General features: G+C 53.3%; 1 protein-coding gene across 12 annotated transcripts in view; it reads left to right on the top strand.

The window, feature by feature from the left end:
- The window catches only part of SAMD11 (sterile alpha motif domain containing 11), a 124,793-nt gene that overhangs the window by 96,506 nt on the left and 4,160 nt on the right, over positions 1-24,127 (top strand). For all 12 annotated transcript variants that reach the window (XM_069782598.1, XM_069782600.1, XM_069782599.1 and 9 more), the window contains 6 exons: positions 1,047-1,191; positions 10,298-10,413; positions 10,789-10,867; positions 11,143-11,846; positions 19,202-19,326; positions 23,974-24,084. In XM_069782598.1, coding sequence (XP_069638699.1) covers positions 1,047-1,191; positions 10,298-10,413; positions 10,789-10,867; positions 11,143-11,846; positions 19,202-19,326; positions 23,974-24,084 — 1,280 coding nt within the window. The remainder of the gene's footprint in view (positions 1-1,046; positions 1,192-10,297; positions 10,414-10,788; positions 10,868-11,142; positions 11,847-19,201; positions 19,327-23,973; positions 24,085-24,127) is intronic.

The raw sequence follows: 24,127 nt of genomic DNA on the forward strand, positions 1-24,127 counted from the left end.
AAGGGTAGGACCCACCTGGGGAAACGGCCCCCCATCCCCTGCTTTCGGCAGCAGCGGGAGATGCTGGGGCAGAGCGGGCTTGACAGGCGAAGATGCTGGGCTGTGGTTTGGCAGGAGGGACACCCAAACCAGAGCGCTGCCCGCGGCTGACCCTGCGGTCCCCGGGGTTTTTGCGGGGGGGGGACCGGGGGACGGGATGGGACCCTGCGGATGGCCGGGGCCGGCTGCTCCCGGCCGGTGGGAGGGACGGGGCTGGTTTCTCGGTAGCAGGTCGGGTCAGCTGCCCTTCCCGCTGGGGAACGGCGGGGCCGGGGCAGGTGCCGGGGCTGCCGCCGCTCTCCTGGGGGACCGGGAGGTGCCGCCCCCGGTGTGCGGGCGAGCCGCGGCCCGGGGCTGCGAGCCCAGGGAGAGGAGGGGGGGCAGGCGGGTGGCTCGGGAAAGCCTCCCTCTCCTTTTTGGCTTCCCCCCCCCCCCCCCCCCAATCCATCCTTCCCTCCCTTTTTCCCTCCTCCCTTCCCTCCCTCCCTCCCTCCCTCCAACAGGAAGGCAATTAAACAGCAATCCACCCCCTCCCGTAGTTGCACAATTTCCTCCGCTGCCAAACTCCCTTGGCGGCGGAGGCGGATCCCGCTAAGAGCCCGCTCTGCCGGGTGAGTACCCGGGGCAGCCCGGGGCAGGGGGGGGGAACCGCAGGGCCGGCCGCCTTCCCCCGCCTCCCCGGAGCTTGACAGCTTGCCCGCACCGCGGAGACGGGAGATGGTGGGAGGGGGAGGACGGGAACGACGAGCAGGCTGTCGCCCGAGGGGCTGCGGGGAGGGACGAGCCGGGGACGGGACGGCAGCAGCCCTGTCGCCCGCGGGGAGCCGGCAGCAGCCCCGGAGCAGCCGGTGCCGCCCGGCGGCTGCAGGCGGGGAGCCCGGAGCGACTCCCCCGCGGCGGCGGGGAGGGGTGGGTGGTGGGTGCCTCCGTCCGTCCCTGGGTCCTGGGGGGCGGGGGTCGGGGCCCGTCCCGGGCAGCAGCTCATCCCTTCCCCTCTTCCCCCCCAGATCTCCTCCGGGCGCGGCAAGAGGTGGCGGCGGCGGCGCGCAACCCCGGCGCGATGGAAGCGCACATCCCCTCGGCCAGCAACTCTTCCAGCCAGCGGAGGAAGCAGGGCCTCCCCCAGCACAGGGACACCCACTTCCCCGAGAGGTACCGCGGGGGGGCCGGGGAAGGGGCCGGCTGTGTCTTCACCCACGCCCCGGGGCGGGGTTTGCTCCAGCCGGGGGAGTGGGAGGTGGCCGGGGGGGGGGGGGGGGGGGGCTCTCGGACCGGTGGGCACCCTCAGAGACGGTCTGGAAAGGTGTGTGCGTGGGTGCCGTAAGGGTCCGGGGCAGGGGGGTGCGCCTGGGTGAGGGTAGTGATGCTCCCGGGGGGTGGGCAGGTTTGATTTGCCCCCGTAAGGCGTTTAACGTCTCCCTTGGGCGTTGTGCAGGTGCAAAAGCGTGGTTCTGCGTGTGCGCCTGCCACGGGCTGGGGTGTCCGTACGCAAAGCGGGGGTGATTTGTGCTTGTGCAGGTTCGCAGCCAGGTGGGAGACTGGCTGGTTGGTGGGAGCCATCCCGATCCTGCCTGGGATCTCCAGAGCAGATGCTAGACTCTAACCTGTTCTTTGGCACAGAGCAAGTTAAGACGGTCGAGTTTGCGTTTTATAGCATCCCCAGGTAATCAGAGAGAATGAATGCTCTGGGATGGAATAGAAAGAGAAGAAATTTTTAAGGAAGAAGGAGGTATGGCTTGCCTTTTATCACTGATAGGAGTGCTGGAAAGCTGATTTCCCTCCCCCACGCCAGGAAATTCTAGCTCATTTATCTTGCTCTGTGCCATAAGCCATTCCCTCTGCAATCAAGAACTTCAGAAGGAAATTAAATTAAAGCTGCGTGCGTTTTTGACAAGGATAGCAGAGGCGGGAGAGGGCCTGGCAGCCACGGGGATGCAAAAGCTTTGGGTATCACGGGTCAAACCGTGAAAGGGTCTAGTATCTAGACTTTCTTGGCTTTCATCTTGGGGTGGGGACAGGCAGCAGGGCTGCAATATTAGTTCTAGAGCATGCACATGTATGTGTTGAGTTCAAAGTCACACCCCCCCCATTTATAGCCTTGGAGATCCTGTCTGTTTTCCCTTCTTTCTGACCAGTGGGTTTGCAATGTGTAGGGGCTGGGCAGACCTGGTAAACCTTTCTCCTACACGGTGTACTTTGGCTAACCCACCTAATAAAATCCAGCCCAGTCCACGTGGATTGTAGGCAGACCTGTGAGGAACGCAGAGATAGACGAGTTTCAGTGCATCCAGTCATCAGGAAAATTTTTCCAGCTATGTGTGGCCTGGAGAAGTGCCAGGCCAGCCGGAGGCCTGGCTGAAAAGGCACGTACGGAAGGGTGGAGGTTGCTTCTGGGGAGGTGCTGCACGTGGGAGGGGCAAATTGAAAATGAATTAGATATGTATCAAATCCAGAGGTACTTGCCACTGCCAGGCAGGTGTTCTACCTACTGGAGCTGGGCTAGGCCAAGAAACGTTAAATCGTTTGGGAAGAGGGTGTTATCTGGCAGTTTAAGGAGAGGACTGGAGTTAGGGCCAGTGTTCCTCCCCAGTTATGGGAGGGAGAGGGAAGTTACTTGCTAGGTCAGGGGATAGAGACTGAAGACCAGGAGTTAACGGTTGGAGAAGACCACTACTTCTCATCTCTGTTCAGTTCTCCAAGTAGCCCTGCCAAGAGTTGCATTGGCATCAGTGAGAGGGAAATCCTGGTGAGGTGAGGTGGGGGAAAGGAACACATAGGGACACAACCTGCCTTTGATGTTGAGAGAAATACCTGTGGGACCTCGGATTGAGTTTGCAGGAGTCACTCTGCGTCTCAGTTTCCCCTGCTGCACAGTGACAGTGGTTCTCGTTTTGAAAGCAGGTTGCACTTCACGTTTGGGAAGGCCTTTGAGAACCTCGGTTCAAAGAGCAGTATAGTGTGGCATGTTGTGTGGAGCAAGGGTATTTGCACCCGCTTGTAAAGGTCTAGTTATTTGCCTATAAGCAGGACCAGCCTGTGGTTGTGTTGGTGGGAACAAAACAAAGAAGCTGTCTTTTTCTCTGAGCTATATACTCTGGAGCCTTGTTTCTGTCCAAGAGTTTGCAGACTGAAACATGGCTCATAGCACGTTATCAGCTCTGGTTTTGTTTTCCCGCACTGCTCCCATGTCAGACTGTACATACGGGACCTGCTCTAAAAGCCTGGGCACACTAGTTCTCCAAGGAGCTTTCAGACAGACCACGTGAAGCATCACCATGGTGGGCCTGGCTGGGCACGTCCCGTGCTTCCTTCTTCCACCATGCCATGGCATGGTAGACCAGACTGCCTGGTTTTTCTGCAGCTATCTGCTCCCCGAAGGAGGGTGTGATATGGCCCTGTGTGGCCTGCCTCCTTGGCCAGGCTCTCGGGTGTGATAATCCTCAGTTAGCAGAGCTGGGGAGTCCTGCTGGGAAAGGGGAAGCTACAACTATGCCCCATAGTCATGACTTGGTAAGTCTGCTTGACATTAGTTCACACAATCGTTATTTTCTCCTTAGAGGTCTGCAGCCACCTGAGTGTCACTAAAGGTCAGCATGTGTCACTCTGCTCCCACTCAGAAATGGCCTGGTTGGAACTGTCACGTGCAGACCATTTCTTGCTGTTTTGCCAAAGCACCGCAGACATTTTTAGGTATGCCAGGAGAAGCGGTGGCCATGTATTGTAAAGCAGTAAAGCAGTAAAGCGCTGTATGGGTTAATTTCTCCCTTCCGTTCTCCCTGTTGCTGTTAGCCTTGGGTATTGTACTTGGCTGCCGTGGTCTTTGTCAACAGGGTAAATCAAAGCAGCCTCTGTGCACCTTCATAATAAAGGTATAGAAATTTTAAAAGGTTCAGGTAGGCACTGACAGAGGAGAAGGCAATGGAGAAGGCTGGCTCACGTACATAGGCAAACTGTAGGTAGATTTACGGCATCTCCTTTCCCAGGAACAGAAGTAATAACGCATGATGCAGGGGGATGTGAACTGTTTGGCATGGTGTTAAAATTCCATTTCAGCTTCCTATCGGGAGATCTGTGGGGATCAGGTCAGCTCTCAAGTGCAGCAGCTTTGTGGGCAAGAATAATTAGCCACCCCAGACTTCGGCCATTAAGTCTGGCAAAGCAAGGGGGAAAAACCCATAGTGGTGACCCAGTTTTATTTATCAGGGCAGTGCTGCTGTTTTTGCAAGGACAGGAATGCAGAGACCTTTGCCTGCTAGTGGGAGTTATATATACAGTTTTCCAGTTCTCAGGTGTGAAAAGGTGGGTGGTGAGTCTGAGCTAGGGAATACTTGGGAAGATAGGTATGTTCAGACATTTGTCAACTAGTTAGCATACATCTTTGCTGGTCAGAAACAGGCTGGTATGTTTAACGATACTAACCACAAGGCAGGCGGGTGGGTACTGGCTCTGAAGGGGATAATACACACATGTGTGCACGCAGACACCCTGAATATGGATTTTCTTGGACCAGGTTCCAAGGTCCTTTTAGCGGAGTAGTGGTCCCTTCACCTCTTTGCTCCAGCTTCCTCATCTGTTGAAAAGAGTTAGTAAAAGTGGTATGTCTTGCCAAAAGTAGACTCAGGCTGCAGGCTTGAGAATCGGTTTCATGGTTTTGGTTTCCTAGATCCTTCTCTAGATTGATTCAGACTTGGATTATAGAGCGCCAGGACCTGGTGGTTTGTTTGGAAAGATGCTTGAGTTCAGTGTTATAAAAAGACTTGGAAGAGGAAAGGGTACAACTAGAAGGTGTCATTGTAACTACTCCAGCCTGGAGTACTTCCCATCTCCAAACTGCTGTGTCTCCTGCAAAAGTAGCAGGTGGCTGTGCCCTGCAGAGATGCAGAGTCGCTTGGATCCTACTCCTTGGATCTTGTCTCCAAAATTTGTTGGCAGCGTACTTGGTTTTGCTGGGGTCGTTTAGCCTGGCATGTTCTTACCCAAGGTGCTCATCTCCTGGTACATGCTGCAGAACTCGCTCCTGGTAGTACTCCTGAACTGAGCAGGCTGCTTCTCACAGAGCAGGCTAGTGTGTGTGAAGCCTAGGGAACGCTTGCATTCCCCCCCCCACTTTAAGGAAAAACTTTTATACCCTGCGAACGGAAGGCCTTGCACGGGTGCTCAGACTAGGCTGGACAAGCTGCTTAGCGGTGTGATCGGTGTGGTGAAGCTTGTTGGCTAAATAGGATGCACCGGTTCTGTGTTATGAGTTGCCAAGAGCTTGTTCACATGCGTACAGTATATGGCAGGGCGTCTGCGTGGGAGAACCTGCCCCTCTCTCACAGGAGAGGGAGAAGGCAGATTATAGTCAGAGAAAGGGCAAGCGTTGAGGCAGGTACTTTGGTAATAGCATTCGGCTGTCTCTGGTACTGTCTGTAAGAAGCATTAGGGACACAATTCATCTTCTAGGACCGTAGGCAATTATGGGGTGAAGGCAGGAGGAATGCCAAGGAGCAAGAAATACTGCCTGTGTGAGGTGTCATCAGCATCCTGATCTGCTGGGGTCCTGGGAAGCCGAGCCCTTTGGCTAGAGTGTTCTGGGAGTGGGAGCCGCGGAGTCTCAAAGATGCACTCGTTGCCCTTCTGTTGCAGAAAGCTGACAAACATTGTGCATCAGCCAGAGGCCTTTCTCTGTGCAAAGATGTGCCTGAAATACCCAGCAAGGATTTTTGGATTGTGCTCTTCCCATCTGCTGTTGCTACCGTTTTTTCTTTCACCACCTAATTCCTCCCCGCTGTGTTGCGGAGGCTTTCCTTTTCACTCCTGTGCACCTTGGGCACATTCTGTCTCCTACTCTTACCTACCCCAGCCCCACATCCCCCTCTCTGCTCTGAATGCTGTATCCCTCTTTCTCTGATAGTTGCACTGAGAGGATTCCTCACCAGATCCTGGCTGGCTGAATGTTATGCAGAGCAAAGGCCAAAGAGCTTGACCTGATTTAACCAATTTGATTTTAGCACCAGTTTGGATTTTTGAGGGAGTGATTTCCCCTGGCAGCATAAACCAGACCCCCTCTGTGTCCAGGCCTTGTACTGGTGCTGCCCTTCTAGGGCAGCAACATGTCTCTTTCTGCCTGGAAATCCCAAACACCATTTTTAGAAAGCCCTTTCATTTTATTTATTTTCCCTTCCTGGCACAGACGGTGTCTGCGGATGGCGAACCAGCAAGGAGCTGTGTGCTGCTTGCCTATTACCTCAGGTTTAAAGTGTCTCTTCTATCAAATGCAAAGCAGAAGAAAGCAGAGCTTTCATGCATTCTTTTCTTTTCCCCCCCTCTTCCATCCGTTCTAAATTTATTTCCATGCCTTGCCGGTTTCAATCTGCATTTCCTGACCCTCTCACATCTCCAGTCACAGCCTGTGCTTCGAGCCTTCCTTTTAAGCTTGGAGTGAGTCAGGGGGGAGCGCTGCTCTGGGCTTGGGAGGATATGATGGGGTTAAAGTGAAAGGCTTGGTTTTAACAGTATAATGTGTAACCCCATAATGACTTTAAATATTGATTATTTGAAGGCCATTAGTGCTTATTGTTAAAGAAAAGTCGATACTTTTTAAGCCTTGTGAACCATTTGTCTCCTGTTAAAGGACATATCAAATTTAGCAGCATGCAGTGCAAATCCCCTAATACCCTGCTCACAAGCCTCCAGCTGGCATATTAGGGGAAAAAAAAAAAAGGGGGGTGAGGGGAGGAATATGCAGTAACACAGAATTGCTCTCTGCAAGGTAAGGACGAGGCTTATCAGATGTAATTGCCAAGGGCTAAATTCACATTCTCAGAGTATGGGACTGTAATTCAGCCCTTACCTGGAGGTGGAAGAAAAGGAGGAAGGAAATTAATGGGGGCTTGAAGGCTGGTATGTACCTGAGAAAGGATGCAAGGATTTGTGTTTTGGTGCACGTCTGCCTAAAAGCACGCTAGGCTTTGTTAAGGTCTCTGGGACTTTGTACTCCGGGGTTGCCAGTTCATTTCCAAGCTTGCTTGGAAGTAATTGGCTGTATCTGTACCAGGCAGCCTGGGAGGGCTTCCCAGCTCTGTGCCAGGACACGACCTGGTCGTACTCCCTCCCTCGTGTGCCAGGTTTCCGTGCCAAGGATCAGGCAGATGGGCTGGAAGGGAGCAGTGGCAGGCTCCAACAGGTTCCCCGCCTGGACTGCCAGGAGGCTGGGCTTGTGGGACGGTGGAAAGCATCTGCCCTTTGTGGTAAGGCAGGCAGTGTGAAGCGCTGCTCCTCGGGGGCTCTGCAGCATGAGCTAGGGAGCGTCAGCCTACCTGCAGGGAGAAGAGTCCCTTGTTCCCTGAATATTTATGAGCGTACCTGCTTTCCTTCGAAGTTATCTTCTGCTTCGGACTGATGCTGAGCCATTGGGGGGATGGCAGGAGAGGTGCAATGACTCCTCCTTGTTTGGCCGTATGCAGCCTCCTCTCTGACTTCAGGCTACGTACTCCTCGGGTGTAACAGGGCCAGTCGCGGGACCTTTGGCTGGTCCTGTTTATCTGGCCTCACCCAGCAGCTTTGCCCTACGCGCGTGGTTGGTGGCGAGCTCCAGCGTTGCTGAGAGAACAACTCTGGGGTCTCCGTGTGGTCTGCTGTGTCAGGCAGGCATGATGACAGCAAGTGTAAATGTGTCTCCCTGAATTTTCTAAACCTTTGGACTCATCCCCAGCATGCGTCGTGTGTGTAACGTAAGCAGCGACTGACCTCTCACGTTCGAAGTTGCTCCTGATGTGTTTCTTGCAGCCCCTCTTACAAGTATTTCCAGCTCCTTCTGAGCCGCTGCAGGCTGCTGTGCTCAGCCGTGTGCGTGGCAGCGTGATCGGGTCCCACAGCAATTGCTTTGTCCCGCCATCCTCCCTTCCTCAGCCAGGACACCGCTCGCTGGCCAGTCCAAAGTGCGAGCTGATCCCTGGCCCTGAAAGGCAGGCTAGCTGCACAGAGCCGATGAGAGGACAGAGGGAATGAACTGCAGGGTCTCGAGCAGATGTGAATTCCTTAGGGATCAAAGTTAGCCGCTGGAGTGCAACATTAAAGCATAAAAATAGCCTCTGATTAACATTGGGCTGCCACCAAAGGGAGAACCTTTTATTTTCCAGTGGCAGGTCCTGATCCCCATCAAACAGTATGCTTCCTGGGCACAGATTATCTCTTCTTGGCTAAAATCGAGACGCTCTCTTTGTTTTTAGCGTTTCCTTCTGAACTCTCTGTGTGCAGCCTGCACCTGGGGCTTCTCTGCATTGTTATCTCTCGTACAGGATCCCCTTTTCTGCATCTATAAAAGGCAGGGAGGGCACGGCCACTGCTTGCCTGGCCATGGAATGGTTAAAAGCGACTTGATTTCCTAAATTGCTTCTTATAAAACGAACAGCACGTCTGCCAGGCTCGTCTCCCCATGATTACAGCTAATTACGATCGAACGGACACCTCCTAGCCCCCGTCATGCCGCTTTAATTGTCCGTTATTCATCTGCAGGCTGTCCGGGGTGGCAAAGCACTTGGCAGCCCAGCGACCGAGGCCTCGGCTAATTGTGAGGCCTCGGGGATTAGGGCAGGTGATTACACACTTCATGGTGTAATTACATAAGCATCGCTTGGCTGCTGCCCCGGCTCTGAGCCGAAGGTCACGCGCTGCGTTACCTGAGATTAATTGGAGCTGCCACTGAAGTGCGAGGTGCTGGCGGAGCGGTTATACGATTAGCATTAACATTTCAACAGCGACGGATCGATCTGTGGCTCTCCTCCAGACACAGCGAGCTGTGCAATTAGTTTAGAGGAGAGCTAGGGGAGGAAGGAGGAGGAAAGGAGAGACGGAGACAGCCAGGGGAAGGGGAGAAGGGGAGTAGAGACAGACGGGCAGGGTGGAGGCAGAGACAGGCAGGTGGACAAGGGGTAGGGAGAAGGGGGAATTTCGGAGGGGAATCTCAGCCTGTTCTGTGCTGTGGATCAGCGTTTGGCAGCGTTTTGTAGTGGCTGTTGCGTAGAATGAGGATAAAACTACACTGGGAAGATCTAGGGGAAGGACAGGAATCCTCTCTTTGCCCACCTCATCCCCAAAGAGTCTTTGTCTGGCTTTTCATGAGCCGTGGTGGCAGTCCATCCCCAGCTGTGTGGGATGGGGGCATGGATGGCCGGGATTCTCACGTTAGCCCGCACTTGCACGTCATCCCCCCACTGAAAGGGGGAGCGTGGTTGTGCGTACGGTCTGTTTGTTGCAAAGTCACACGCACCTTCTTGCTCCCTTTCTCTTGCCCTCCAGTCTCTCCTGAAGCAGATTTTATAGGGAGATATTGTAAAATGAAAATAAACGGCACAGCACTTGGCTTTGCCTCTAGATGCCCTGGTGAAGGTAATAATGTTGTAAGTGGCCATCAAAAGGAATTAAGAGACGTGCAGCCGGAAAGCAGAGATTTGCTTGCAGGCTCCCAGGGCAGATTTGACTAATGGAAGAGACCTTGGCTTGTATTCCCTTCCTGCCATTCCCCCCCCCCGCGAGCAAGCAAGTGCTACCTACCTTGCTTCCAGGTGTTTTCCTCTTCTCCACCCCTCAAAGCTGCCTCTTCCAGCTTACTTGCCACCTTACATGTGCTCTACCCGTTCTGGCCAGCGTCACCCCCCCCTTCTCCAGTAGTACTCCTTTCCACCAACCCCATGGCGCTTCCTGCTCACATCCCGCTCCTCGTCTCTCCTCTCTCTGTGTTTTTTCTCTGCCTGACTTACAGCTTTTCTCTCCAGAATTAAAGATCTCCCCTTGTCCTGGCTAGGACAGTGATTTTTTTTGCAAGGCATGCCAGTGATGCCTTCAGATCTTCCCAGACCCACTGTCCAGTTCCCAAAATATAGAATGCTTTTTCAGTTGTAAGGTAGTTGAGATAGAAACCCGAGCTTGCTAACGGGATGGGCAGATGCAGCACCTTCAGCCTTGCCTTTGCTAGCCCTGGGCAGCCAAAACCCAGCTGAAAGGCCGTGGAAGCAAACATATCAAGGTGGGAAGTATGTGGGACCTATGGAGTCCTGGCTGCTTTTTTCCCCTTCTGGTTCTGCTTCTTGTCTTTTCTCTCTCCTTTTAAAAGTTTCACGTATGGGTGAACAGGCATCTTTCTATCTCAGAACAGCCTCTGGTACAGAGTGCAGGTCATCTGCAGAAAGGATGTTATTCCTGAGCCAGGGCCCTCTGGGTGCTGTGGATGGAGCCTCCAGGTTTTCAACATGTATTTATTTTCTGATTTCTGCAGGGAGATATCCCACCCACCGCCTCTGCTTTCACCCCAGAATGCGCCCCATATTGCCCTGGGGCCCCACTTGAGACCTCCTTTTCTTGGGGTGCCTTCGGCTCTGTGCCAGACACCAGGTGAGTGCTTAAGAGATGCTTAACGTCAGCCAGGAGAAGCGGGTAGAGTGACAAACTGTCCTTTAGCCAAACAGCCCAGACACATTTTCTGTGTTTCCCTGGTACTGTTGTGCTGACTTCACCCTTGTTTTGCAGTGATAGGAGCAGGTTGCCTTGGCTGCTCTCTCTGTTAATCCCCACCAGCCTCCTTGGTCCCATGTTTCAGCGGCAGACTGCACTGCCTTGGGAGTGAGGGAATAGATGGGCTCTAGAACAGAAAGGCAGCTCTCGGCTGCCCTTTCCTGCTCAGTTAGCCCTCTGGGGAGCTGGCCCTGGGTTAGCAAAGAGTCAATGCTGAGATTAATAACCCCACAGTATTGTTCTCCCTGTCCCCAGGTTACGGGTTCCTACAGCCGGCACAAGCAGAGATGTTTGCGCGGCAGCAAGAGATGCTACGAAAGCAAAACCTGGCAAGGTAAAGAGTGTAGAGGGCTAGCCTGCCTGGGCTTGGGTTGGATTTTTCCTTCCCTTCCCTGGCAGCAGGCAGAGTGATGTGGGGTGCTGTGTTGGATGAGTTGCGCGCAGGCAACGGAGCGGTGTCCAGGTGAGACGGACGGAAACAACGTGGGGGTTTGGAGGTGACACCTTGATCCTGCAAGCTCTGGTTCAGCAGTGGCTGGGGGTTAGCAAGTTACACACAGCTCCCTCCTCCCCACCACCGACGCTCCCTCTCTGCCTCTCCCAATTTAGGTTGGAGATGTCGGCTGAGATCATCCGCCAGAAAGAGCTGGAGAATCTCCACAGGCAAAGGCTACTGGCTGGTGACCCCCTGAGCCTCCATCCCGGCTTGCCCCCGGACCACCCGGCCCTGCGTAACGTGCACGACATCCCCGAGGGCCACCCGCTGCGGGAAGAGCTCTCCCGGAGGAACGCCATGCTGGTGCTTCGACACAACAACACTCCCCTGCTGTCCCTCAACCCCAGCGTCCCCAGCAGCGCCACGCCGCCCAAGGAGCAGCCCCGGCGGGGCAGCCGCAAATCGGCACATCACCGCGCTGAGCCGCAGGGGCTGAGCGAGGCCAAGGAGGTGGCGGAGCCCCGGGCGCGGGATGGGGCACCAGACTGTAACGACGAGGAGATGAAGGACTCTGAGAGCGACGCGGATGTGAGCGACGAGAAGCCGGAGAGCCTGAAGGCTGAGAGCAGCAGCTCGGCTGCCGAGCTTAAGGAGTGCAAAGAGACAGGCAAAGTCTGCGAAGGGGCCAAGGAGCTGGGTGAAGCGGCTGCTAGTCAAAATGCCCCCTGCAGCTCCTCGAGCGCCGAGTCCCCCAGCCATTTGCTTGGCCCAGGCATCAACAAAAACGAGGTGAAATATCTCCCGCCAGCCTCCATCCCACCACCTCAGCCGCTGCCCTTTGGATTCCCTTACACGATGAGCCCGTACTTCCATGCAGGTGAGTGCGTGAGGGCCAGTCGCTGAGTTACGGGCCGGAGCAGTGACATGTTTTGCAGTGTGCTGAGAGCGGGACTCTTCCCCCCTCCTGTTCTGTAGTGCGGTTTTAGTTCTTTTTTCTCTGTAGGGAACCGAGTGTCGTCTTTTAATTAGTATAAAGGACTCCATTTGCAATGAAGGAAATTAAGGGTCATAAAGAGGGCCAGCAGGGACAAAGTGAGTCCCAGGCGTGGGAGATCGCAGTATGGTGGACTAAAGGATCTTGCAATTGCTTGGGCCTTATTTGGAAGCCGTGTTTCAGGACAAACGCCAGTGAACTAGAGGGGGCTTCAGGAAGAGGCAACAAAAATGATGAATGGCTGCAAGGTGCTGCCCTACAAAATAAAGGGCCAGACGTATTGTATCTGGAATGGTGGCCTGAAAGGCTGTGAAGACTGTTGGGCTGCGTTCATGAGATTTCCAGGGAGTGGGGACCGGTTGGGTACAGCAGGACAAAGGAATGGAAGGGGAGCTTCCCAGGGTGACTTGGATCTGTCCTGCGTGGGCAGAGGCTGCAGGCTGGTAGCGAGGCTGAGGCTGTTCTGCAGGGAGAGGCGCGCTGGGGATGTGCAGGGCTGGGGGGTGGCTGGCTGGTTCCCACGTGCTTGGTTCTCCCGCTGTGCATTGCCATGGTTTGAGGCGAGGGAAAAGAAGGATTAAGGCTGCAGCATTTTCCTCCCTGCGGAGTGTCAGATCTGGGACAGTTCCAGAGTAGCATGTGAGACAACACCTTTGGGATGGGGCGTCAAAGAGCTCCCCAGCAGTGACTTACACGTCTTGGCTGCCCTGTGCCCTTGGAGGTGTCAGTTACTACTGCTGTGCTCCTTTTCCAGGGCAGAGCTAGATGTGCTCTTTCCTCTGCCTGTGGTGTATTTCTCAGTCTCACAGGCACTGGTATAGCTGGATTGGTGCCTGTTGGACGGGATAGGCAGGCAGGGAAGTCATTGCCAGCTCTGTGGTCCCCAGCGGCGCAGTCTCTTGGGCAGCAAAGGCAGGCACAGCTGGAGCCAGAAGGGAGCAGTAAGTACAGGGGGTACAAAGTGGGGTTTCAAACCCTGGTAGCTGCTCTGCCTGGGGTCTCCTGTGGGCAGAGCAGGGCAGCAGCCCCGCTAGCCTAGCCAGGAGCCAAAACCTGCCTCAGCTAATTACTCGGCTGAGCAATTAGCAGGAGGTAGGACCTCCTGCCACACGGAGGAGGGAGAAAGGGGGGGGGTATGGCATGTGGGTCGCCGAGGCTGCCTGTTTTCTATGCAAAGAGCTGCTGCGGTTGTGAACGTGGCTGCCCATCACTCATTAGAGCTGCCTTCCAACCAGGAAGGAGGAAGCGATTTTTCTATGACAGGCAGGTGGCCAACATGATAAATATTCCTGCTGCCTTGGGCTGCTGAGGCTTCCTTGCAGGAGCCTTTTTCTCCTGGCCATTAAAAAGGGAAACGCACAGCTCTGTGCTGCTCATCTCTTGTGTGAGGCTCTGCAGGGAGGCCTGGATTGTAGATGGGTTTCCTCCCTCCCCCAGCAATGTGCGAGTTACTGTAATAGGCCATTTATTATTATCACTTCAAATTTATATCACGATCGTGTCTTGAGGCCTCGGCAAAGATCAGGGCTGTGTTTCACTGCCCGGTTCTCAGGCACTTCTGATTTGTGGAGCCTGTTCCAGGGCTGTAGGTCTTTTCCTGAGGGCTCTTTTGCTTTCGGCTAGCTTCACACGTTGTCGCGGCTGTTCATATTGCCCGTTTGTGGGACAGCAGCACCGACCCTGTTGTGCTAGGCACTGTACAACTGCATAGCAAAAACTCTCACCTGAAACAGCCTTGGGAAGACGGGGCATCTTGTTCGATGCAGCACAGCAGGTCGATAGGGGAGCTGGGAGTTCAGCAACTGAAATATTGAGGGCTATATTGATCCAAATGCTGCGGGGATCGTGGGGTGTGCTGGGGTAACGTGTCTCAATGAAAAGTGTGTTACTTTGGCCCTCGGGGAACACAAACCACCTGAAGACAGACAGACGGAACTGCACCCACCTCTCCGCCAGTGCCAGATAATTTCTGTAATCCCTTTTTTGCACAAGGACTGCTCTTCTGGCCTGGCTGGTCACGATGTTGTGCTGTACACTGGAGGCTGGTATTATAAGGTAACCACCTAAACAAGGCAGGTAACGTGGCGGGCTGAAAGGAAGAGCCAGAGGGAGGAGAGGAGAGGAGAGAAGTGGCTGGCTGAAAATGACCACTGAGTTTCAGGCCGTTCCTCTGGTCTTCCAGCAAGGGGAGGCTCCTCCTTTGGAGGCAGAGAGCTGTTTTCTGTCCCTACTGGGAAGAATATCGATGAGGCAGCCAGAGCTGGGTCGATTCCCTGAGCTGCCTTCTGGGGTTCTGGCGGCTGCTCGATGACCTCATCTCGTCAAGGTTTCAGCAGCCTTGCTCCCCTCCTCCTCCCAGCGCCCTCCTCCAGCCCCGTCCTTTGGAAAAGGTGAAGGATGGAGTGTGCAGGAGGCTAAAATCCTTCTATCGATCTGTAGTCTGGAGAGCAATTAACGCAAGCCTTCCAGTGCCGCTCCATGACCCGAGCCCTCTCCGGTGCATGGGAAGGCAGGGGGGCACGCACAGGGAGGAATGGGAGAGGGGTTGGAGGGTGGTAGCAAAACTGATTAAACCCATAGGTGGGCTGACTTCCAAGTGGGTTTGCTTTGTGCACTGGTCTCCCAGTTGGCACCCGGATTGTCTCCTGAGGTGCCAGGAGCAAAAACTCGTGTGTCTCCGTGCAGCAGAGACAGCCCCGTTGCAGCCTGGCTGCTGGATTCGCAGCAGAGGTTTCCCTTACTGGGATGGTCCGAGGGGTTGCTCTCCCTGACCCGTTCAGTCTTTGGCTTCTCTTCTGAAGCAGCTGGATATCAGGAGGAGGGAGGGAACTTATAAATGGATTGCGGCATGGGTGGTGAGGGCTTTTACGTGGACACCTGTCTACAAGACACTGGCCTGGGACGATGGATTCTTTTTAGTCTCTACACGCTGGGCCCCATCTGGTGAAATGCTCTGTAATCCATTACCAGTCTCTCGGACCATCATTTATCATAGAGCAAGACAGAGGAGGCCTGGCAGGGAATAGATGCTGCCCTTTATGCATCCTCGCAGTCCAGCACGATCCAGTGACATGTCATTATTATAATAGAAGGTGCGTCCCTTCTAGCCACTTGGCACCTATTTGTTATCATTCCCTAAACTGCCAGCGCAGTGGTGAGTGGGTGCAGCCATGCACAGAGACGGAGCAGACGGTGCAGTATCTTCCTGAGGAGGGATGGGAGGAAGGACAGGAGCCCTTCTGCTCCAGGGACTGTAAAATTAGAAAGGGCCAGTCACTGGACGCAGTGTGCTGAGGGCCGGTCCTGTTCTAGTTGCAAATTAGATACACGCTGAGGCCAGAGGGTCCAGTGTCGTCCTGCAGAAGTCCGTCCTGGCGTTAGTCCTGCATCTGGTGACTTCAGACCGGTGACACAGCTGAGGTGGGAGCAAAAGGGCGAGGGGGGACACACCTGAACACCAGGCTCCGCGACCCTGACTTCAGGGGTGCTGAGTACACAGAATGGTGACTGAGTCTTTGGAGCTACTAGGGCTGAGGTCTTCTGCAGGCACCGTGAGATTTTGGGCTTTTCTGCAGGGAATGGGGGTGTTTTGCCTCTAACTTCAGTGGAAATAGGTTTTTCCTATTCTAGCTTTTAAGTTCTGTGGCACAGAAATTGCTAATAGACCAGAACCCGAAGTATTGGTATTTACCTTCCCCCTCCCAAGAATGTTTCCACCAGTCAGTCCCTGTTTCCCTGGTATAAATGGGAAGGGAAAACAAACTCTCCGAGATAAATATTTTGGCCGTATTAGATTTCTCTGTGTGTGGGTACGTGGAAAATATTTCTCGTTCCCATACAGCGGGCCTGTCTTGCCCTCAGACTTGGACACAGCAGGCTTACTGTGTGCATCTGTGTGCGTCTTGACCTCTCCCTTCCTTTCTTCTGGGGGCACGAAGAGACAAAGGAAAGAAAACCACAGAGGAGAGAGGTTTCTGTAGGAGAAGCAGTCACTAGCCCAGCTCTGCTGGCGATGTCAGTAACCCTGCAAACGATCTCGCGTTCGGTGCGGTTCCAGGATTGCCAGCGCGTGTGCAGGAGGGGGACCGTAGGGAAGCCTTAACACCTTTCCCCTCATCCCTGCTAGTTGGGAACGCAGCGTCTGGGCTAAATCTCTCCCCTCTGCTGGTGGGGACCTGGCAAAGTGTGTGCGTGACTGGCGGGGGCTGACCAGCCTCTCTCCGTGCAGGCTGAGGTTATAGCCTGAGGATGGGTCTGGCTGGCTGGTGACTGGAGAATTCATTCCCAAGTGCTGTGTTGCTGCAATTCAATCCTTGGCTTGCTTTTGGAATAAGGAAGTACCTAATTTTAAAGCAGTTGGCTGTTACAGTCAGATCCCCTCAGAGACGCTTGCTCTGGCTGCAGATGGAGGTGTCTCGCCCGAGCATTGACTGTGCCTGGAATAATTGAGTTCAGTTTCACTTCCTTTATTTACCAAGCTGCAGCCACTCTTCCAAAGAGGAGAAAGGGAATTACCCCCCACCCTGAGAAAGAAAAACCCTCCCCCGAAACAGCAAAAAAAAAAAAAAAGGGGGGGGGGGGGGAAGCCCTCAGCCATTGGAGTGTTTTGTGAATTTTAACATAAGCAGCTGTGAGTTTGTCTCCTGGAAAATGGAATGCAATAGGAATGAGAATGAGGGCTCGTGTCCATCTGTCTGTCTGTCTGGTAGCTGGCGGTGGTGAGGGGAAGGGAAGCGCTCGCTGGCTCTTTGGCAACGGCCTCTGCCTCCACCTCCTGTGCTGACAGGCGCCGAGCTCGCAGGAAAGCCGGTCGTTTTCTCTGCAGCTGCTATCAGACGCACAAAAGTATTTGAAGCTTTTTCTAGCTGGAAAAAGAAGGGGTGTGAAGAGGGTGAGGAGCTGCCCGGCCTCCAGCGGGGCACGGGCTGGCGAGGCGGGGGAAAACGAGCTCTCCCCGCTCGGCACGTCGCTTCCAGGCAGAGCCGTCCCGGGGAGCAGCAAGCGGAGCGTGTTGCAAGCCTGGTACTTAGGCTGGAGGGGAGAGGGCCCTGTGCCTGCAAGAAGGTTGTGGTAGAGACTACCGACGTGCGGGAGGTGTGAAAAGTCCGGTTGTTGCCCGCAGCGAGCGCCCTGAGGGTCCCGGGCTGGGAAGAAGCGCTGGCAAGGAGGCCTTCAAAGATGTGCCAGAGTCCCCGAGGCATGGGGAGAGGGAGAGAGGGACAGTCCTGTCCCCGCTCCAGAGGGACAGGTAGCGCTGGCAGAGGCAGCAGGCCTTGGAGGGCTCCCGTCTCTCCAGCCAAGACGTTCTGGCACCGGGATTGGCGCTTGTCTGTCTGCGCTGGCCCGCGCGTGTAAGGAGAGATGCGGACCCGTCCCCGTTTGCCGAGGGGCGTTTGGGAGCGGAGGCCGGCGGTCCTTGTACGATCACCGCGCTGAGACGCGCGTTGGCCAGCCGGTGCCGCGCAGTTTCGGTTGAAGCAGACGTTGCCGTCTCCTTCCCCGAGAGGAGGTGGCACGGCGGGAGGGGAAGTGGTGGCGCAGCTACGGGAACGGTGCGGAGGGCGAGGCTGGGAAGGGAAGCGGGAAGTTGGGAGCGGAAACGTAGTGGAAATGATTACATAGCGTCTGACTGCTTCTCGTGCAGGCTGCTGCTGGTTTAAAAGCATCTTATTGGCATTATAACTTCCTCTGTAAATCCTGTCCTTTTCCTGTTACCTTGGACTGTGCTGGTGGCTTTGCCAACTAGCTAGCGGAGGCTCAGCGTGCGGCTTTGCTGTTTGCTCTTTCTGCGCCTCTTGCCTCTGACCTGGTGCGTTCCCCCAGGGAACCAGCCGCTTCTCCTTCTCCGGGCTTGTGCTCCCCACCGTGCTTTTCTTGCATCCCGCTTTATTTTGTCATTAGTTGCAGAAGTGCTACCCGACCTGCTGCGGACAGAAGCGAAGGAGTCACAGTGAGGGGTTACGTCCGTGGTGCTGATCAAATGCCTCAGGAAAAACCTTAAGCCTACAGGACAGATAATTTTGTCGTGATAGACCCCCGGGAGAAGTATTTTTTTTCTGGTAATTTCTTGCTTCGTGCCCTGAAGCGTAACAGTTTGTACCCCTCGTAACTGCTTTCTCTACCCACCGTAATCATGGATGCTCACGTGCCTGTAAATGTCCTCTTGATCTCTCGGTCTAGCTGGTATCATGCAGCAGTGAGTTCCACAGGTTGATAATGCCTTCCCCCCACCCTCACCCCGAAGTGGTGTTTTCTGGAACTAGGTTTCTTCATGACTTGTTTCTGCGTTTTTCCCTTTTACGTGCTACAGTAGGTAAGAGTTACCTGGCTGGTGTTTCTCTTGCCTTTTCTTATTCTCTGTGCCTCTCCTCCAGCTCTTCTCTCGGCTCCAGCCCGGTTTTCTCCCCGCGTGCACGTCCCATGCTGTCAGGCACTGGCGATGCAGGGGGGCTCTTTTCCACCCTTTTGGAACCCATCACCTTCGTCTCTGCTGACAGGGCTGGGACCTGAACCGCTGTTGCGTTTCGGAGAATTGACATATCGGCTTGAACTGAGCTGTGCTGTCTTCAGAGTGTCGCGGGGGCTGGCAGGGGTCATCCCGTCACCCGTCAGATGCTCGGCCAGGAGAGATGCCCAGCTCCTGCGGCGGTGGAGCGGAGGGCGGCGTATTCTGAGGCAGCGGCTGTGTCGGGGCAGACGGATCCGATGGATATTTCGGGAGCTGGGGTGGATTGAAAATGAGTGCTTTGAAAGAGCAAGACGTTCGTTCTCCGGTGATTCGCACTCCGGGCAAGGCAGCGGGCCACCAGGGAGAGGTGCCGGGGCCTGTTATCATTCGGAGCACGTAGCCAGGAGAAGGGTTGGGGGAAAGAAACCCACAGGGCAGTCGGAGTTTTCCGCTTTGCGGTGTGTGTGGAGAAACACTCCTTCAGGGTTTTTTCTTTTCTCTCCCCTCCCCCCATTTCTTCCCCGCAGCTGAAGAACATTAAACACATGAAATGCATTAGCCGGGATTTTTCCTTTCCCCTGCCCCCCTTTCTAAGCAGGGGACCTCCAGGAGGAAGAGGCCTATGAATTGACCCTGCCCAGTGCTTTAATTGACAGGTCATTAAAGATGAATGTGTGGCTAGAGAAAAATATTCAGATTGCAGTCTAGTTGTTGTCCATGTGGGATTTTAATGATTTATGTTTCTTTCTCCTCCCCTCCTTCCTACCCCCCCTAACTCCAAACAATCCAGGCACCATGGGAGGTCTGTTTCTGGATGGTGAGGAAAGCCCTGCGCTGGAAGACATCAGCAAATGGACGGTGGAGGACGTATGCAGCTTTGTGTCCAACTTGTCTGGCTGCACCGAGTACACTCAGGTAAATCTTTTTTAACGGCCTCAAGAACATCACGGAAGGAACGTCCTCCCTGCAGGCCCCGATTCTCTCCCTCCCATCTGTGCCTATTTTACTTGCGCTGTCCCTCCTAGAAGGTGTATCTCAGAGCCCTGCAGGGCCTGAAGCTCTTTGATTTTTTTTTTTTTTTTTTTTTTTTTTTTCCCCCCTAGTGGATTGTTAAATAGCTACTTGGTGCCAGTGAAGACGCCGAGAAGGTGTGTGATGGGGCTTGCAGATGGAGAGCAATAGGGAGAGTACAGTGGGAGAGGATGGGAGTAAGAGCGAGGTTAGGAGCGAGCATCTGAGTTGCAGGGTTGATCGTGATTAGTGGCTTAGCGTCAATTCCCTCGCGCTGTCCAGCTCGTGCTTTTAGAAGCCGCCCTGTGCTCTATCGCAGAGCTGACCGCAGCGGTGGCTTTGTGTGGAGCGGCTGCACTGAGGGGTGGGCTGTCAGGTAGTCCCCGGGATTGGGGTGGGCAGCTCGGTGTACCAGCCAACCTGGCAGAAGGTGCTGCGTTCTCTTGCTGTGCCCAGAGTATTTAGGGGACGGAGTGGGGTTGCGAGAGACCCTGCCCGCACAAGCGTCAAAGTAACTTCTGTGTTTACACTGTAGAGTGATGGCGACTGTGATTTTCAAGCTCATTACAGCAGTGTTGAAACATCCATCAGTAACGGGGGCTTCATAAAGCCTGCTCAGTGTGAGATCATGAGGTGCAATACAAAAAGCAACCCTGTGTTTTTTGGTTCTGCATCTGCTCGAGTCCATTATAAATGCCCCATTGAGAGAATGCACCAACTGCGAAGGCACAGATTCCTGAGCTGTCTGGGACAGCCTTGTGAAGAGGATATAGTGTGCTTAGAAGGGAGGGACTGAAAGTAGCAGAGATAGAGAGGCAAAGGGCCAAAGTTCAGGACAATCCAGCCTTTCAGCAGAGAGACATCCTAGGCTGAGAACAGGTCTTGAAGGGGAGGAAGGAGAGCGGGAATCGAACTTTCCGGACATGCCACTTCAAGAGAGGAGCTTCCCTGACTGACAGCAAAGGAGTGCAAAGCTGCGCTTTGCCATCCAGGCTGGCTGAAATCCGATTTCTAAAAATCTGCCGCCTCCCCCTCTTTGGCCCTTGCTGTCTCTCCCTCTGTTAGTTGTGGTAGGCAAGCGTCCTCTCCCAGAACTTATGCCCACCCCTAGCCATTTTGAGAAGGGTAAAGCTCAGCACCCCTCCTTCTGCTGGGACCCCCAGTTAGGAGAGCGGTGTGCGTATCTGGCTCTTGGGAAGTGATTCCCTTTAGGTTATGCTGATTTGGCCGTGTGCCGCGGGGAAAGGTGCGTGCTTTTGCATCCCTCCAGAGGGGATGGGGAAGTGGAAACCTGGAATTGCCCCACGCCTCCCCCTTCTTGCTCAGGTAACAGGATAATGTGCTTTCGATCTCAAGTCTGTACTTCGTTGTCCCCTAACCGTGATAATCCCATCACAACATGCTTTGTTAAAACCACCTGTAAAACCAGTGCTTCTTTGCAGCAAACAGATATGCATGCACGCGAAAGGCGGTATTTAGGAAAGTGAAAGCTTGTTACGGAGATGGGGTACGTGTACCGTCCCCCAAGAAGAATGACAGAGGTTTGGGTTGCGCTTGGGAGAGGATCAGGGTGACTGAGTGTGTGGGAAGAGAAGAAGGGTCAGTGTCTGATTATGGAGAGAGGGAGGGAAAGGACAGTGGTTAAAAAAAGATGGTGGACGGGGACGGATGGGTGTTTATGGGAGCGAGAAGCAGCAGCTCTGTGTGCGTAGAGGGGAATTTAGGAGCTGGGTTTAGTGAGGATGGGGGGATGGGTTCAGGAGTATCCATGTGTGGGCTGCAGTATGTGTTGGAAAGAGCTTAAGCAAAAGGCTCTAAAACTAAAATAATACAGCTACTCGTGTTCTCTGGTACCCCCCACCCCAGTGTGCTCTTGCAGTGATGGCATTGCAGTTTGTCTGCATTCCTACGCTGGGGAATGAAGATCAGAGTTGCCTGGAAGCTTCTGAATTAGGCCGGGAGGAAATGTGCAGAAATCTTTAACGCAACCACTTTGCAGAGGGATCATCCATTTACACCTTCCATGCCAGCTCCCGGTATACCAGTGGGGAAGAAATCAATAGCTTGCCGAGACAAAGGTTCAGCAATCTTCTCAGTGCATTGCAAACAAAATGTTTTACGATAATGGGAGCCGCTGTAAACAGCCTCCTGTCGTGGCCTTGCTATGTTGCATTATGTAGGGGGTGCATGGCTTAAGGGATGATGCGTTTTTATGCGCTATGGTTATATGCTTAACAGGTTTTTTACTATGTGAAAATGCCAGTGTTCAAGGGCGACCCAGCTCCGTGGCTCTAAACTGCAGAGCCGTCTGTGTTCTCTTCTCCAAAACCACAGCTGCTGGGGAGGTCTGGCACTGGTCTGCAGGCTTCTCCTGCCAGGAAAACCCAGCAAGAGTTTGGTGGTATGCTGTGCATTTAGAAACATGTTTCAGACAAACAAGAAAACTTCAGTAAAAACAAAAGTTGCCATGCCTGATTTCAACCCTTGACAATATTCAGCTTTGTCCCTGCAGTGGATCAGGACCGGTGGGATACCCAAGGGGGATGCTTTTCTCAAGTTAAGGCTTTTTGTGGAGGGTTTTAGTGCCGAGCGAAGGGAGGCTGTTGGCTCCCAGCCACGTTGGCTTCAGAGGAAGGAATAGAAATTGGTATAGTAAGTTTTGCTAGGTCAAAGACCAGAAACACATGCTACAGTCATGAGCAGCTTTGCTGGTGGAGTCCAGCAGTAAAAAACACTTGCAACAGCTCAGCTGCCTTGGCTCTAATAGCCACTGCCACTCTCCAAAGCGTTGGCTCTGGGCTACGGTGTGCTGCTGAAAAAGAAGCCATTAAAGTAAATTGAACCCCCCTCCCTTGCCATTGTGTTTAGTAATAATAATAATGGTATGCATAAGCCATTGCATGGAGAGGCAGCAGGATCAGGCCCCACAGACAGTTCGTTGGGGCGAGCATCCAATATAAGCTGGGTTGTGAAAAAAAACCCGCTATGGAGTGGAGGTGTGGTTTAGTAAGAAAAACCAGGCATCTGACTGACATCTCCCAGAACCAAGGGGAACCTGCTGCTAAATTACCAAATGATGGCAGTTCACTCTTGAAGTATTGAGCCTGTACATCCAGAATAAACACCCACGGGAGGCTGGTGTAAGTGTAGCCCTGCTCTATAGATGAAGAATGGAGCAATAAGAACCATGTATCCAGACCTCAACCTTTATGACACAATGCGTATTAGGTGGAAAACTCTTGCATGACCCTGTCATTTGAAATAGATAGAGGCAAAACAAAGTATTTTTTGCTGTCCTTAAGAATGTGTTAAAATGGTATAGTTTTGCATGGCTGGGTCTATTAGAATGTGTTCATATGAAACTGCCATTTTATTAGACTATACTAGCCCTGCTGTCATTTCTGTGATTATGTGTATGCACATCACCAGGTTCTGCTTCACTCAGCTAACCAGGAGAGGGGTAAGAGACTTGCTGTATTGTTAATGGAAACTCTGTGAAAGGCCAGTGCAGTTGACTCAGTAGGATCATGCCACGTTTAGTGGTACCGCTTGGCTACCTCGGTCAATACATGGCACTGCAGTATTTTTGTTAGTCCATGATGCTGGAAGTGTTGGGGGGGGGAAAGAAAGGGCCTAGTGCTAAAACAGACCGGTGCGGAGGGCTCATCTTCCCTGATCCCAGTTGGCGTTCTAGGTATCAGGAGTCGCTGCCAAACAGCACGATGGACTACATTCTCCAGGCTGCTCGCATGTTCTAGGAATGGTTGTAATATATGACAGACAGAGGAGGAGACAAAAAGAAAAAAAAAAAAAGAAAAAAAGGTGCAAAACGGAGTGTTGCACGTGAATCCATCTAACCTGCAGAATGTGCTCCACAGATCTCTTTATGTATTTTGCCTGGAGACTGTTTTGGAAATTAGCAGCTTTGAGAAGGAAATGCATGAACAAGCAAGTTCCTCCTTTTCAATTGCATATGCCTCACTGAAGACTGCAAATACTTTTGAAGTCTACTGGGTCAACTTTTTCCAAATATCCACACAAGTGTGAGTGACCTAGGATTTGCCAAAATTTAGATTCTTATCTTTTCTCCTATGTCTTCTGCCCTTTTTGGAGTTGGGATAGGGCCCCTGGGCTTGTCACTCTTCTTTCTCAAATCTGCTATCATATGCTATCAGCTGGGCTTACTCATAATGTTGCACTTAGGTCAGCTGTTTTGGCTGCTAAACCTGGGGATGTTCCCCAGAGGAAAAAAAACTTCCATGCCCCATCCCAACATTAAAAAAAAAAAAAAAAAAGTATTGCTTTATCTGGACTGGCCCAACCAGCCCTAATTCGCATTCTCACACGTGTCTCCTTTTGTTTGTTGGCTCCTAGCTGTGGATACAGGACTGTGTATGCCTCTCGTGTATTAATATGGGCCTACTTCACCACTGAGACTCTTAGAGTCTACCTTTTCTACCAGTGCACTTCTGTGCAATGAATGGCAAGACGAACGCATCAGATACTTCACTGGCATTTCTAAGCCTGGACCTGTGTTTTGGTTTCTTGCAGGTATTCCGAGAGCAGGCTATTGATGGTGAGACCCTGCCCCTCCTGACAGAAGAGCACTTACTGAACAATATGGGGCTCAAACTCGGACCTGCACTGAAGATAAGGTCACAGGTAGGAAAACTTCCTACGTAGTAGCAAGTGGCATGCTTTAAAA

Source organism: Haliaeetus albicilla, chromosome 4 (genome assembly GCF_947461875.1).
Source record: "Haliaeetus albicilla chromosome 4, bHalAlb1.1, whole genome shotgun sequence".
Lineage (NCBI taxonomy): Eukaryota > Metazoa > Chordata > Aves > Accipitriformes > Accipitridae > Haliaeetus > Haliaeetus albicilla.